At 33.5% G+C, this 13,069-nt stretch overlaps 1 protein-coding gene across 7 annotated transcripts in view; it reads right to left on the reverse strand.

The window, feature by feature from the left end:
- DGKB (diacylglycerol kinase beta) overlaps nt 1-13,069 on the reverse strand; it is a 701,584-nt gene that overhangs the window by 456,851 nt on the left and 231,664 nt on the right. For 3 of the 7 annotated variants that reach the window (XM_038556980.1, XM_038556977.1, XM_038556978.1), the window contains one exon: nt 1,200-1,235. The exons of 2 other annotated variants lie outside the window; for them this stretch is intronic. In XM_038556980.1, coding sequence (XP_038412908.1) covers nt 1,200-1,235 — 36 coding nt within the window. The remainder of the gene's footprint in view (nt 1-1,199; nt 1,236-13,069) is intronic. 2 more of the 7 variants (XM_038556981.1, XM_038556979.1) reach the window with 1 other exon arrangement.

Below are 13,069 nucleotides of genomic sequence, written 5' to 3' on the forward strand. Positions count from 1 at the left end.
TTACAGTTGGATATGGGAAACCTATGGAGACTAACAAATCTAATGAGAAAAGTTTAAATCTCAAATACAGCTTCACACAATGGGCTATGATAGGGGCAAACATAAACTCTGATGCCTGAATATACAAAATCAATTCTATTAAAGTTAAACAATTAAAATAGGTGATAAACTTTTTAAGTACCTTTGTTGCTTGAGTGTGTAATTCAACATTTCTATTTTATAATAACTACCAAAATAATGGTATCAGTGACCTTAAAACATACAAAAATAATTAAATATTTCTCTTAGATTAGATATCTCCAGTGTATTTTTAAGTATATCTCTGGTTACAAAATGAAATTTTAAAAAGTTTCATGAGGCAGTCTACACTAATTGGAAAACTTTTTTAGGGGGGAGGGGAGAGAGGTTATTATATTTTTGTGGAATTACGTTTTCCTTTAAATAAATCATATTCTAATATAGTATTCATATGTTATAAATAATTTTCCCGAAGCAAGCAGATTCAGATTATAAATTTAAGGGAAACAATACCATCTGAGCATATCCTTTTTATCTTTAGATAAAAACAACTGAATAGGATAGGGCCACAGAAAAATTGGAGGAGTTGTTTCGTTAATGCAAAGGTAAAGCTATAGCTTTAGTGAAAATAAATGGTGTGGCAATGCCTATATTTATTTTTGAAATAGAAGTCATTTATTCTGTCACTATGTTTTATTCCAATGACTTTCTATATAATGTCATATGCTAAGTGATAAATGCAGATACACTCTTTTTAAAGTGATGGGCATTTGAAATTGATCAAGTGTTTCTCAACCTACTATCACTGAAAACTACATTTTAATGGTACAGAGGATTTAACTGTTTGGGCTTTTTGTAAGGTATCTACATTTTAACTTGAAAAACAGGAATGATGCTCTTCTGATACACAGGGCAAAACTCTTTGCAAAGTAACTTTTATTTTTCTCTGTATACGTGGTTTACATAACTTTTTGCTTTCCTAATGTTTTACAAAGGTAGGCTGGAACCGTTTCAAGGCTATCTCATTATGAAAAGAAAAGGTTCCAATTTCAAATATCAAATATGAGATTAAATAAACTATGCAAACTGATATTAGTAGGTCACTGATATAGCCCCAAATGTTCTTTGTAAAAATATAAGACCTATAATTCCAAGGGTGAAAACCTTTTTTGCTTACGCACCTCAGGGACTGAAACTCCTGAAGTGGGCAGAGTCTGCTGAAAAAGAGAAGTTCATATTAAAGCTGAAAAAACCAAAGTCAAACTGAAAACAAATGCCAGTGAAGGTTCTTATATCACTATTCTCCTGTGAAGTAAGTGATTAAATAAAAAATGCATTTCTCTGTCATATTTTTTCTGCTTAATTTCATTAGATGCATGAATAAATATATTTTCACAAAATAAGTATTTGGTCCAATGCAATGAGTGGGTTCGATTGTGAATTACTTATCCAAATTGCAATTTCATCCACCCAAAGCTGATTGATCAACATCCTTGGTTGGCTTCACAGACCTCTCTGAAACAACACAAATCTATTACATTTATATTTTGCAGTAAGACCTCATCTCCAAGTTCCATTATCTTTCATCAACCATTCCTACTAATTTATTAAGTTGCCCATTTACCAGGCCCACTTTTCCATTTTCCAGTCCAACTCTCATTCCTTCCTAAAAATACTCAGTGTCTTTTTGATGGAGACATAGCTTATGGTGTTGGTTTTATTTTGTGATTTTTTTTCTGGAAATAAGAAAAAAAATATTCCATTAGTATCAGTAAAAAGTAAAATATTATTAAATAAGTAGAAAAATTTTACTGGAGAGTAATTAGGAAAAAATGAGGAAGTTAAATACACTGAAGCTGGTCTTCATGACAGTGCATCTTCAATAATTCACCACCCCTCCTTTCCTGAGCCACAGTGGAAAGCTTTTTTTCTAGCAAAAAACAGAAAAAAAAAAAAAGGTTACCAAATTCCAAAAGTCTATGTCCTATGGGTCTCAGAACAAATTTGGAAAATTTTTGACGACTCACACGCATAATACCAGACAAAGTTTTCCTATTGTGGGGTGTGTGTGTGCTGAAGGGAGGTTTGAAAATTGGATATGAAACTAAGAATTTTAGACATTTATGTGTCTCTGAAAAGGAGGGAGTGGTCAGCATTTCATTTCCTCTCCAGGACTGAGCTATGTGAAGGCAACTCTAAATGGATCTCCAAGGTGGGTCTGAACAATCTGAGAACACAGATATAGTTCACTCCCATATATACTGTATATAGTTATTGAAGAAGCAGGCAATTTCACAGCTACTCAGCACAGAGATGGACTAAAAGGATCCAATGCACCCAAAAGTGGATCGGAAGAAGGGTCTAGGGCACCACTAGAGAAAATTAAAATGTCCGAGAATACACCTCTATTTAGAAGATATTTTTATAATATAAGTAAAAAAAATGTTGCAGCTGCAGATTTTTCATCAAAAGAAGTCATCAAGTCTGGGAGGATGAACTTGGGTTAACTATCCCATTAACAGGAGAACCCTATGGAAGTAATTGCTACTTCTCAGATGGATTGAAAATAGATTTAATAGAACTTTCACTGAAGCTTTCTGAGTTCAGTAATATTCTTGACTTTTGAATCAAAGTCAGTCTACATAAAACCTGGGGCAATGGAGTGGTGGGAAAAACATGCTAGCCTCAGTCTAGCTCACCTCAAAAATTTTTTTCAGCTTTCCTATTTTTCTTTCTCATATCTTCATCTAAGTTTATATCTGAATAAACATTTGAAGGCATGAATGCAGTTCTTCTATCTTTATTATAACAGATAAAGGTTTGCTCTCCTTCCAATCCAAATTAAGTGACTTATCCTATGATCCCCTATCCTATCCTATGCCGTGGCCCCAGGAAGATCCCAGAGACTCTCAAGCAAGCATACTAGGATGCCCATCAAGCTGTCTCCAAAGCATGAGACAGCTTCCAGATGCCTTCCACTGTGACAAGAATCTATGTTCACTGTACTTATGTCCATACAGAGCAAAGCAATGGAAAGCCAAGTGAAAAGATCATAGTTGTCAAAATGGTTCATAATAATAGCCAAATGTGATGTAATATCTTGAATAGATACTGTCCACCTCACCTTAACCACCAAAAAAATCTATAAAAGGCATTTTTACATGCTTTTAAGCATTTGAATATAGACAGGATAATGACTAGTATTATGGAATTACTGTTAATATTCCTAGATGTGATAATAATATGGTAATTTTGTAGAAAACTGCCTTAATCTTAGAAGATGCCTGCTGACATATTTAGAGATATAGTATCATACTACCTGCTATTTATTTGCAAAAGGTTCAACTTAATAAAATATGTATTTCTCTATGTATGATGGCAAAATAATAACAGAGGCTGGGGATATATTGAATTCATGTGGCCTGATGTCACAAAAAGCAGAAACCATGTCAACTCAGATAATAAAAACAAAACCCTTTTCAGGCATTCTCCCCTCCCTCCTCAAAAGACATAGTAGGATGAAATTAAACCTTGGCTGGCACTTTGCTACCACTTGTGTGGAGAACTGAGAATATATAGACATTCATGCTTGTAAGCTTCTTCCTTTGTAAGGTAGTAGGAATATTGGGCATCGAGTGAGAATGAGCAATGTTGGCAGTGAGGTAGTGACCAGAAGAAAGTAAGGGAATAGAGTAGAGAGAAAGTAGAGAATTTGTGTCTACCTCTCTGAGAATGGGAGAGCAGATGACATAGAATGAGTAACAGAATCAAGCAAAATTCAGAATGCAGTGAGGCTAGAAGTCATAAATATGTAAGAGAGAAAGCCACCAGCTCAGAGAATTTTCTCCAGTAACACTCAGGCATCTTGAGAGCAACACTAAAAATTCACTCCAGGAATAGGAGTGATGAAACAATGTATATATAAGCTTACTCATAATCAAGATGTGCAGACAAAGAGTATATATTAAATTAACAAGCCCATCAGTGGCTTACCCTCAAGTCATAATAAGAAAACTATGGTACCTCGAAAGGAGATAAGCAAGCAATTCATTACAGAACAAATTGAGATATTATATTACTTCAATTATACTCTTTTGTATATGATTTTTAAACATCAAGGATGAACAGAGTAAATGTTTTAGTTTTTTGAAAATTATCATGAGTGTATAATTCTAAATGTAATATATTTTTAATCAAAATTAATACAGGAACTGTATATTTGTATTTAATCAAATGTGAGGTGTGACTGCAGAGGAATGTGATTGATTTTATTTAATCAGTATCATTTTAATATTAAATAGAATACACAGTACAGATAATTAGTTTAAAAGATGCATTTGTCTTCAGGGCACTTATTAAGTTCAACTGAATACCAAAGAATTTTTGAAAATCCTATTATTCTAAAATACTGAGATATTTCTTGTCTTTATAGTTTCTAACATGTAATCATTTTAAATTGACAATTTAATCCAAATTGTCACAGGACAAAGAAAACCCTTTAGTGGAGAGATTGCTGGAGGTTTGAGGTAAAAATATAATAAGAGCATAGTATTCACATTAAAAGGGTCATTAGTTATTTCAAGACTAAAGCAAAATTAACAGAATTACATGCTATAACTATATAGGAATGTTTATGTTTTTGAAGAATTACTTTTATGTCTATTGTCTCATTTAATCCTCCCCCTAAACCAAGATATTCCACTTCTCAGACTGAGAAACTAAAAATCTGAAAGATTAGATTACTATCCTAGGAAAAATAAGTATTACTAACAGAATCCTACTATAGTATTTCCCTGTCCCAGGCTCCATTTATTCAAACAAGTTCAATAAGAATTATTTCAGGCTTCTTTTTAGCCACATCTCTATTTTTTAGGTGATTTGAAAATCAAATTATTTTAAAACTGGGAAGTATTGAGAGACCACAATATATATCTGTTTTGCCTGAAAGAAGTGGCTTGAATATCAATAAGGGTTAATTTAACATAATAACGTCTAGTACCCTGGTAAATTAGAGTACCCATATAAAACAATTTTAAATAGCTGCCTTCTTTATATACAGTTAGATCTCTGGGATCAAAAAAGAAGTGAGAGAAAGAAAAGCAAGTTAGGGAAAAGGACAATTTTCTTCCTAAAATAGTACACTGACAGGTTTAAGGGCAGAAGTTTTTCTCTCACACTTGCTAATAAAGTGTATCAAGGGCATCTCTACCAAATAGAAAGTAACCAAGTTTGGTTTTGGTGAATTTTACTGTCACATTCCAGATTCATAACTTGTTTACCCTATTACAATTTTGTAGTTCCTAAGTGTGTACGCCAGACATTTGAACACAACACAATTTTTTTAAAGTGAGAATGAAGTAATTTTTATGCTACAAATAATTTTTATAGCCTATGATTACTTCAATGTATGGCAAGTATGTCAGTTAGAAGGATCATTAATTATTTTTTCCAGCAGCACTTTGACATATCTAATTATAACCATCAAAAATAAAATATTTTAGAAGTCACACGTTATAATCTTACTTAGGGTCCCTTGAATAACCACTTCTCACTTAAGCCAAATTTTTAAGCTTGCACCAACATAAATTTAATGGTAAGAATATGTTTAATTGAGACAATTTCATTACCTTTATAATTTTAAGTGCTCACAGAAGTGCCCATTCCTATTATTGGATTGTTTACACATATTTGCAGAGTTTAGTTCAGAAGATTTTGCACAGAAGGGATTGTGAAGCTCCCTCCTTAATGGAGGTATTCCTGTATGCTTGTATCTAGAAAGGAAACATCCTGAGCCTTCGGGGAAAGTACACCTAGTGCAACGGATATTTGGAAAATTAAGGGGCACCAAATGTTTTCAATAAGAATGTTAAAAATTTATCTTTATAGAGATATCCAAGTTTCAAAAATGGATATCTACATATAAAAGCAATCAGCAACAGTGAAACTGTTTCTAATGTTATTTTTATTGTTGTTGTCTTGCCTACTTGACCAGCGAGTGAAATAAAACCATTAGAAATGTTATCCTACTTAGCTAGGTCTCATAAAATCTTCAGAAGCCCATACGGTTGAAGAGAGTTCTTCAATTTATTTTTAACTCTGTTCCATAGTAAAAATATGTGTATATTTACATAATTGTAAAATAATTTCACAAAGACCACCTACCTTATATGCCCTACTCTCTGATATGTTCTATTGTCTTCTCCACTTCTATTCCCTTCTATTTCAGTAATGGCTATTTTTTTCCATTCCTTTTTGAAATGCTGATCTAAATCCCCTAAATAAAATCATGCTTCACTAATTGTTAGGGAATTCAGCATGGAAACTAAAAATGGGTTTAGAACATTGAATTTGGGGAGGGCTTGTATTGCTTGTGCCATCTGCATGTTGTGTGATTTTAGGTAAATTTCTTAAATCTCTCTATGCTTCACTTTCCTCATATGTCTAGTAGGCATGATAACTATAGCTGCTTTCAAGATTAAAAGGGCATCTAACAAATTTAAGTTTCCAATAAATAGTAACTGTCTTATTAACTTTAGAACCTAAAAGACTCTCCTAATTTCCAATGCCTGCCTAGAGCTCAGCAAAAAAGGACTAATCACATTTCCTTCATCTCAAACTGTATTTGTTGCTCATAAATAGATGGAAACAACAGATTTCTTTTTTTTTTTTATGAAATGTATATGTTAGGGCTGTTACAGGACAGAGAAAGAAGGAAAGATGCAGAAAGGGAGAGAAGAGATCAGAGAGACAGCAACACAGAAAAAGGGAGAGGGAGACAAGAGAACCTAAGAAAAAGGAAAGAACAAAGTCTTCCTTGCAATACTCCTCAGTCCTCAAATGGACCACAGGTATCATAACTATGCCTATCATTTTGGAAATGAATGTCCTTTCATTCAAAGAAAATAATTACATTGAGCAAAGGAAGGATGGGAGCTGATATTTAGAGAATGACTCTAGTTTTTGTGTTTTTTTTTAAGGTTTATTTATTTATTTGAGAGAGAGAACGTGTGTACGTCCTCTCATGCTCCCCTGAGTGGGGGGAGGGACAGAATCCTCAAACGGACTTCCTGCTGAGTGCAGAGCCTGATGCAGGACTCAACCCCAGGACCCTGAGATCATGTCCTGAGCTGAAATCAAGAGATGGCCGCTTAACCACTGAATCACCCAGGCACCCATGGCTTTAATTTTTGTTTGAAATATTGCAAAATCCTTAAACATCAGATTCAACTATCTTCAAAATATATTTCAAGAAGAAATGCACATGTCTTACTGATTATTTGTGTCAGATAATTCTTCAGAATTCTTACTTTACATAAAGATAATTAATACCTACCTATTTATGAGTACATACCTATGATTCTGTTTGGGATGTTTGGGATAGGAATATGAGTGCAGTTGGTGGTTTTAAATAAAAAAAAACACCCTCAAAAAACCACATGTTTCAGTGTGGCTTTCTAAAATATGGAAAAAATCACTGTGGGTAGCGAAAGAATATTGATAAAAATATTTAGAATTAAGGCATTAGGCTGCTAAGTTTTCCTTTTCATCAATCTTGGAAAAGACCTCAAATTAAAAAACAAATAAGTTATAATGAAATTTGTTCTTATCCTTTGCCCCTCTAAATATCCACTGATCTCACACCAAAGCATTTTCTAACCAGGTTAAAGTCCAATTCTGCACTCACATTAGAGTAAGATTCAATTGAGTTAAAATTTTACACTGACTGCCAGTCAACCTTATCATGAACTTTCATTATGTGCATGTAATTAATTGGGTCCAACGAACAATATCAGTACTGAGTTATAGACTCTTTTCCCCCGACCATATAATTAGAATATAATTACCCACAGGATATCAGAATGATGCAAAACCTTTCCTCTAAATGCGCCCTCATTAGGAAACAAGTCTCAATGTACATTTATTCAATCAGTGTGAATTAATTAAAATGTTACTGAAATAAAAGAGGGCAGCAATAAAGAGTATCTGACATCTATTAAGAGACTATCACTTGAGATCTGCATGCACAGTTTATATTTAAACCCATTTAGCTCAAGTAGGAACTTGGCCATGTAATGTTATATACATCCAGCATACTAGGAAATCTGAGTAAATGAATCAGTGTGTGTTAGTGTTTTTGAAAAGAACATAATATGTAATGCACACAAAATCTTAAAGGGCCTGAGTAGGATTCTACTTTATTCCTTGATGAGTCCATAAAGATGTTATCATTACACAGGACAAATCATGTTTAACTCCCAAGTATCCAGGAAAGTAGTTGTTCATCCCATACTTTCTATTACAAATCTAGCATCTCTATTTTGCTATGGCTTAGGAGAAATTGATCAGAAAAGCCTAGATTTACCAAAGAATTAATTATGATTCTTTTTAATAAAAAAATAACCTCCATTACTTAAGCTAGCTCAAGGCATTTCAATAGCATATTTTCTTTAGGCAGAATATTCATATCTACCTAAGACTATATTCTTTTTAAGAGGATGCATAATATAATATATTCAGATTATATAAAACATGGAAAAAAACAGTAAATGCATAAAGAAACCAAAGGGGATATGCTGCATATCCCATAAGACGCTGCTGGTTCATGGAAAAAAATTCTTCCTAAAAGCTATTTTTCTTGGTTTCTCTAGTACTTGGCATACTGTCATATGCAATCAAAGATTACTGAATAAACTAACAAATAAATAACCCTAACACAAAGGAATATGTACAAGAACAATATCATAAAGAATAGCAAAAATTTTAAAAAGCTACATGTAATATTTAAAGTAAGATATGCAGAGATCTTCAAGCTTTCTGTTATTATATAATTCCTCAGTTTTAGGTTGTGTAAAACAGTGCTGATAATAAATATTGGGCATTCATTCTTACATATAAACAAGCACCACTTTAAAATGGAAATACCGATGAGCACCAAGTTATATAAGGATATTTACAAATTGCTACTTTTCATATGCTCTTCAGGAACAAACTCTAATAACCAGTTTTTAAATTATTAATTAAAACTTTTTAATTATTAATTAAAATAATTAAATTATTCTTTTAATTTTTTAAAAAAATCTAAATTAATTAATTTTTTAATTATTAACTAAAATGACTCCATAAGATCATTTTTAAATGTTCTGAATGTATGTTATACTTTTACATTCAGGTATTAGACTGGTTTTGATAGAAACCAACATATGAAAGAAATAATGAACTCATTCTAACTAAGAAGGAGATTGTCTCACACAGGTCTGCTTTATTTTTACATAAAATTTTCTGTAGAATTTCAGTGACAAAGACATGTCGCTCTAATTTTTTTCTGAAGATGCTGTGATTTGAGTAACATTAACTAACGGTAAGCATCACATACACAAAAAATACTACTAATAGAATATGAACAAATTTAGAGTTACATTTAGTAGGAAACATCAATTTTCATTTTCTGAGCTAGACTAAGAATGAATATTTATGATACTTTACATAGACTACTGTATTGCTTAAGCTATCTTTTTTAAAAATCAGATTTTGAATATAATTTGATATCCAAAGAAAAATGTCTTGATTATCCTTAGAATTCTGAAATATTTCCTTTAAGCTTTCTACCTGCAGTGCCACTTTATTTTAAAAATTAGGCATTTTACAGTACCATCTATTGGATATTTTATATAACTACAATAACTTAACAATCTCAGGTTTTCTGAAATTTAGTAATGATTATAAAATACTTCAAGTGCCACTCCAGAAACACAATACTCATTAGATGTCCACTAATATTACCTCGTCTTCACATACTTTAGACTCAATTTTATTAGCTTGTAAGAATAAGATTTATTTACCATGTATTATGAATGATTTTTTAAAATAAGCCTCCCTGCCACATACTCATTTTAATTTGTTATATGCTACTCATGTCACTGTCTAATGTATTTTCTTCTTGACTCAAGAGAAAGTAATAACTGATGGGGATAAAAAGAGACATGTAATTGTAATTTATTAATTCAGTAAATATTTGTTGAGCATCTACTATTCATCACACTGAATTAGGTGCTAGAGATAAAGAGATTTACCCTTTTTGTGTGAGTGGTGAGAGTGGAGGCAGCATTGGTCATTGAGCAGAGAAAAGAGCTTCACAAGAAATATTTTAAGTTCAGCTCCTAGTGTGATGTTGAAGCCTCTATGGGATATCCAGAGGAAATTCACAAGGTGAAGCTGAGTATTTGGATCTTGAGGGGTCAGAGAGAACAAGGTTACACAGATGTATTCAAAAGTGGTGGTTGTACTCATGGAATCAAATGAGCTAATTTGTAGAGAGCATAACGACATAAGAATATAGTTAAAAATGGAAAGAGACCCATATTTAAGAATTAAAGGACTAGGAATTTAGCAATATGGATCAAGTGTGGCTAGCAAGGTAGAATAAAACCTAGATGAAACATGTTGGGTGAATGCCACGGTATGAGAACGGAGCCCTTAAAATACTCTCAGTGCTGCAGGGGATTCAAAAAGAGGATTCTTGAAAAGGGGGTCTAGTGGATATTGTTGGTAGCCCAAAGCGGAATCCTTTGTCACCTCGCCAGAGTACCTATCTCTAATTGCTATGAGTGTGGACTGCTGAGAACTCCTAATTGTTCCATTTTCTGAAGAATTATTCTTTATTCCAGGAGTGGCTCTCCAGGGAGCAAGCACCCACTACTCTGGAGGAAGTCACAGCTAATGAATGAGTGATAGGGGTTAGAAAAAGCCAGCCCCTTGTTTTAAGAACAACCCCTTGTCTTCAGGCCCCTTGTCTTATGGCCTTTTATAGGCCATACCCCATGGTATGATTTTATGCCAGAGCTCTCAAAGTTCAGGCCAAGGCTTACATTCTCCCTGTGACCTCTTCCTTGCTTAAAGCCCCTTTTCTTTCCTGCTTCCTCCCTCTCTTGCAGATGGTTTTATAAAGAAACATTCCTACCTCTATAAGTCACAAACAGCTAAATCCCTGGTTCATGCTCTACTCCTTGGAAGTCCAACCAAAGAGTGCTTCTGGATTTGTGATGAATAACAAGAACAGTTTCCCACCCATTTTATAGTCAGGAATTGGAAGAAGTAAGGAAGGAGGAAAGTAAGTTGAGGTAGAAGGAGAAGGAAAATTTGACACAGTGAGTGTACCTTCACAGCTGCACATACTTATGGCTACATTAAGAAGTAGACAAAGACCACATCCGTTTACAAATATAGAAAAATAGCAGAAAGGAACAGCTAAATCTTTAATATGGGTTTAAGGGCAAACATACTACCAAGAGTAGAAACAAAGTAGTTCCAGTACTGGACTCAAATTGTGCTGTCCAGTGCTGTCTAGTGCTATCTAGTGCTATCTATCACAAGCAGGTTAGGTTACACCTTATTTAAGTGTTTCAATTGTAAATCAGTGAGTCGATATATTATTACATATTATGGCAAATGCCATGAAAGGAGAAAAATGGGGAGAGACGCAGAAAGTGCCACAATTTAAGAACTGGAGGGATACAGGCCTTTGTGACTCAAGGATGGTGGAATAATGGTAACTAAATGGAAGAATTCAAGAATAGTTGAGGTTGGGGTGAAATAGGAATATTATAGGGAATAGAAAATGCAGGGTGAGCTGTATTCCTCCAGGACTTGGGTTTCTGTGGGCAAATGAGGCCAAATTGGTTAAAGCTTCTGTGAGTATTAGCAACAGAATTTGAAACAATGTATTTTATCATCTAGACTGGGAGGTGAGGAGTGAGTATGGCAGCCTCAAAAGAACTAAACAATCCTTAGTCTACAAAAAAGGGAAACAGAGTTGAACTAAGGGGAAAAAAAAAGTGAGTCAAAAATCACTGCACTGTGCATGAAATTGGTGTATAGATCAAAAGTTTTAAATGAATCAATTTTTGTTCAGGTTTCAGGTTGAAAGTGGAGAACAGTAAATTATATTTAATAGTAAAACAGAGAAAGGCATGCATATAAATACTTCATGATCACCACCACTTCATCTGGAATCATTAAAACCACAGGTTACCTTTACAAGGTGGAATTTGTCCTTAAATACCTAGTGGTGAAGGGACCTGATTTTTATTGCACTCGAAATTTAAAAGTTAGAAGACAGACAAGATATAAAGTATTTATTTCTACTGTGATATAGTTAGTTCTGAATATATGCCCCTCCCTAACCCCAATCTTCCTCTGGAGGAAACAAGCAGAAATATGAATACAGAGGTTCCCATATTTGGGAGCATTTATGCCAATTTCTGGCAATTGTTTTCTGGCAATTGTGTCTCACCAGATAGAAAAAGTATGATGTCTGACTTGTTTTAATTTGTTTTTCTCAATTATTGATAAGAGTTAAGGTTTTAAGTTACTTTATGGTTATTTGCATTCATTTTACAAAACAAGGCATTTTGTTATGATGCTTATGTTTGCCTTGATTTATGAATTTTGGTCTTTATCATTTTAAAAATAATTTTTGGATTGGTCAAGTCTATCAACATTTTCTTTAATCTTTTCCTTTTAGAAAAAAGGTAAAAGGCAAGAAAAAAATATTCTATAGGCCAAAAATAAACATTCAATCCATGTTTGATTTATTTTGGAAAAGGTATAAAGTGGAGTTTATCTTAATTTAGTTTCCCATATGGCTATGCAGAAATATCAAACCACTGATCTCCATCAGATTTAATAGGTGACCTTCGTCATATACTGCATTACTACATATAATTTACTATGTTATAGATTTTTTACAGGGTCCTTATATTTTCTAGAGGCGCTTACATTATTTTGATCACTGTAACTTTAATAAGCATAATCCTAATATTTGTTAAAAACAGGTACTTCCTGGGATGCCTGAGTGGCTTAGCAGTTGAGCATCTGCCTTTGGCCCAGTGCGTAATCCTGGGGTCCCGGGATTGAGTCCCACTTCAGGCTCCCTGCATGGAGCCTGCTTCTCCCTCTGCCTATGTCTTTCCTCTGTTTCTGTGTCTCTCATAAATAAATAAATAATATATTTCTTTAAAAAACGAGTCCTTCCTTATTGGTATTCTTTATAGTT

The sequence above is a fragment of the Canis lupus genome, chromosome 14 (assembly GCF_011100685.1).
Source record: "Canis lupus familiaris isolate Mischka breed German Shepherd chromosome 14, alternate assembly UU_Cfam_GSD_1.0, whole genome shotgun sequence".
Classification (NCBI taxonomy): Eukaryota; Metazoa; Chordata; class Mammalia; order Carnivora; family Canidae; genus Canis; species Canis lupus.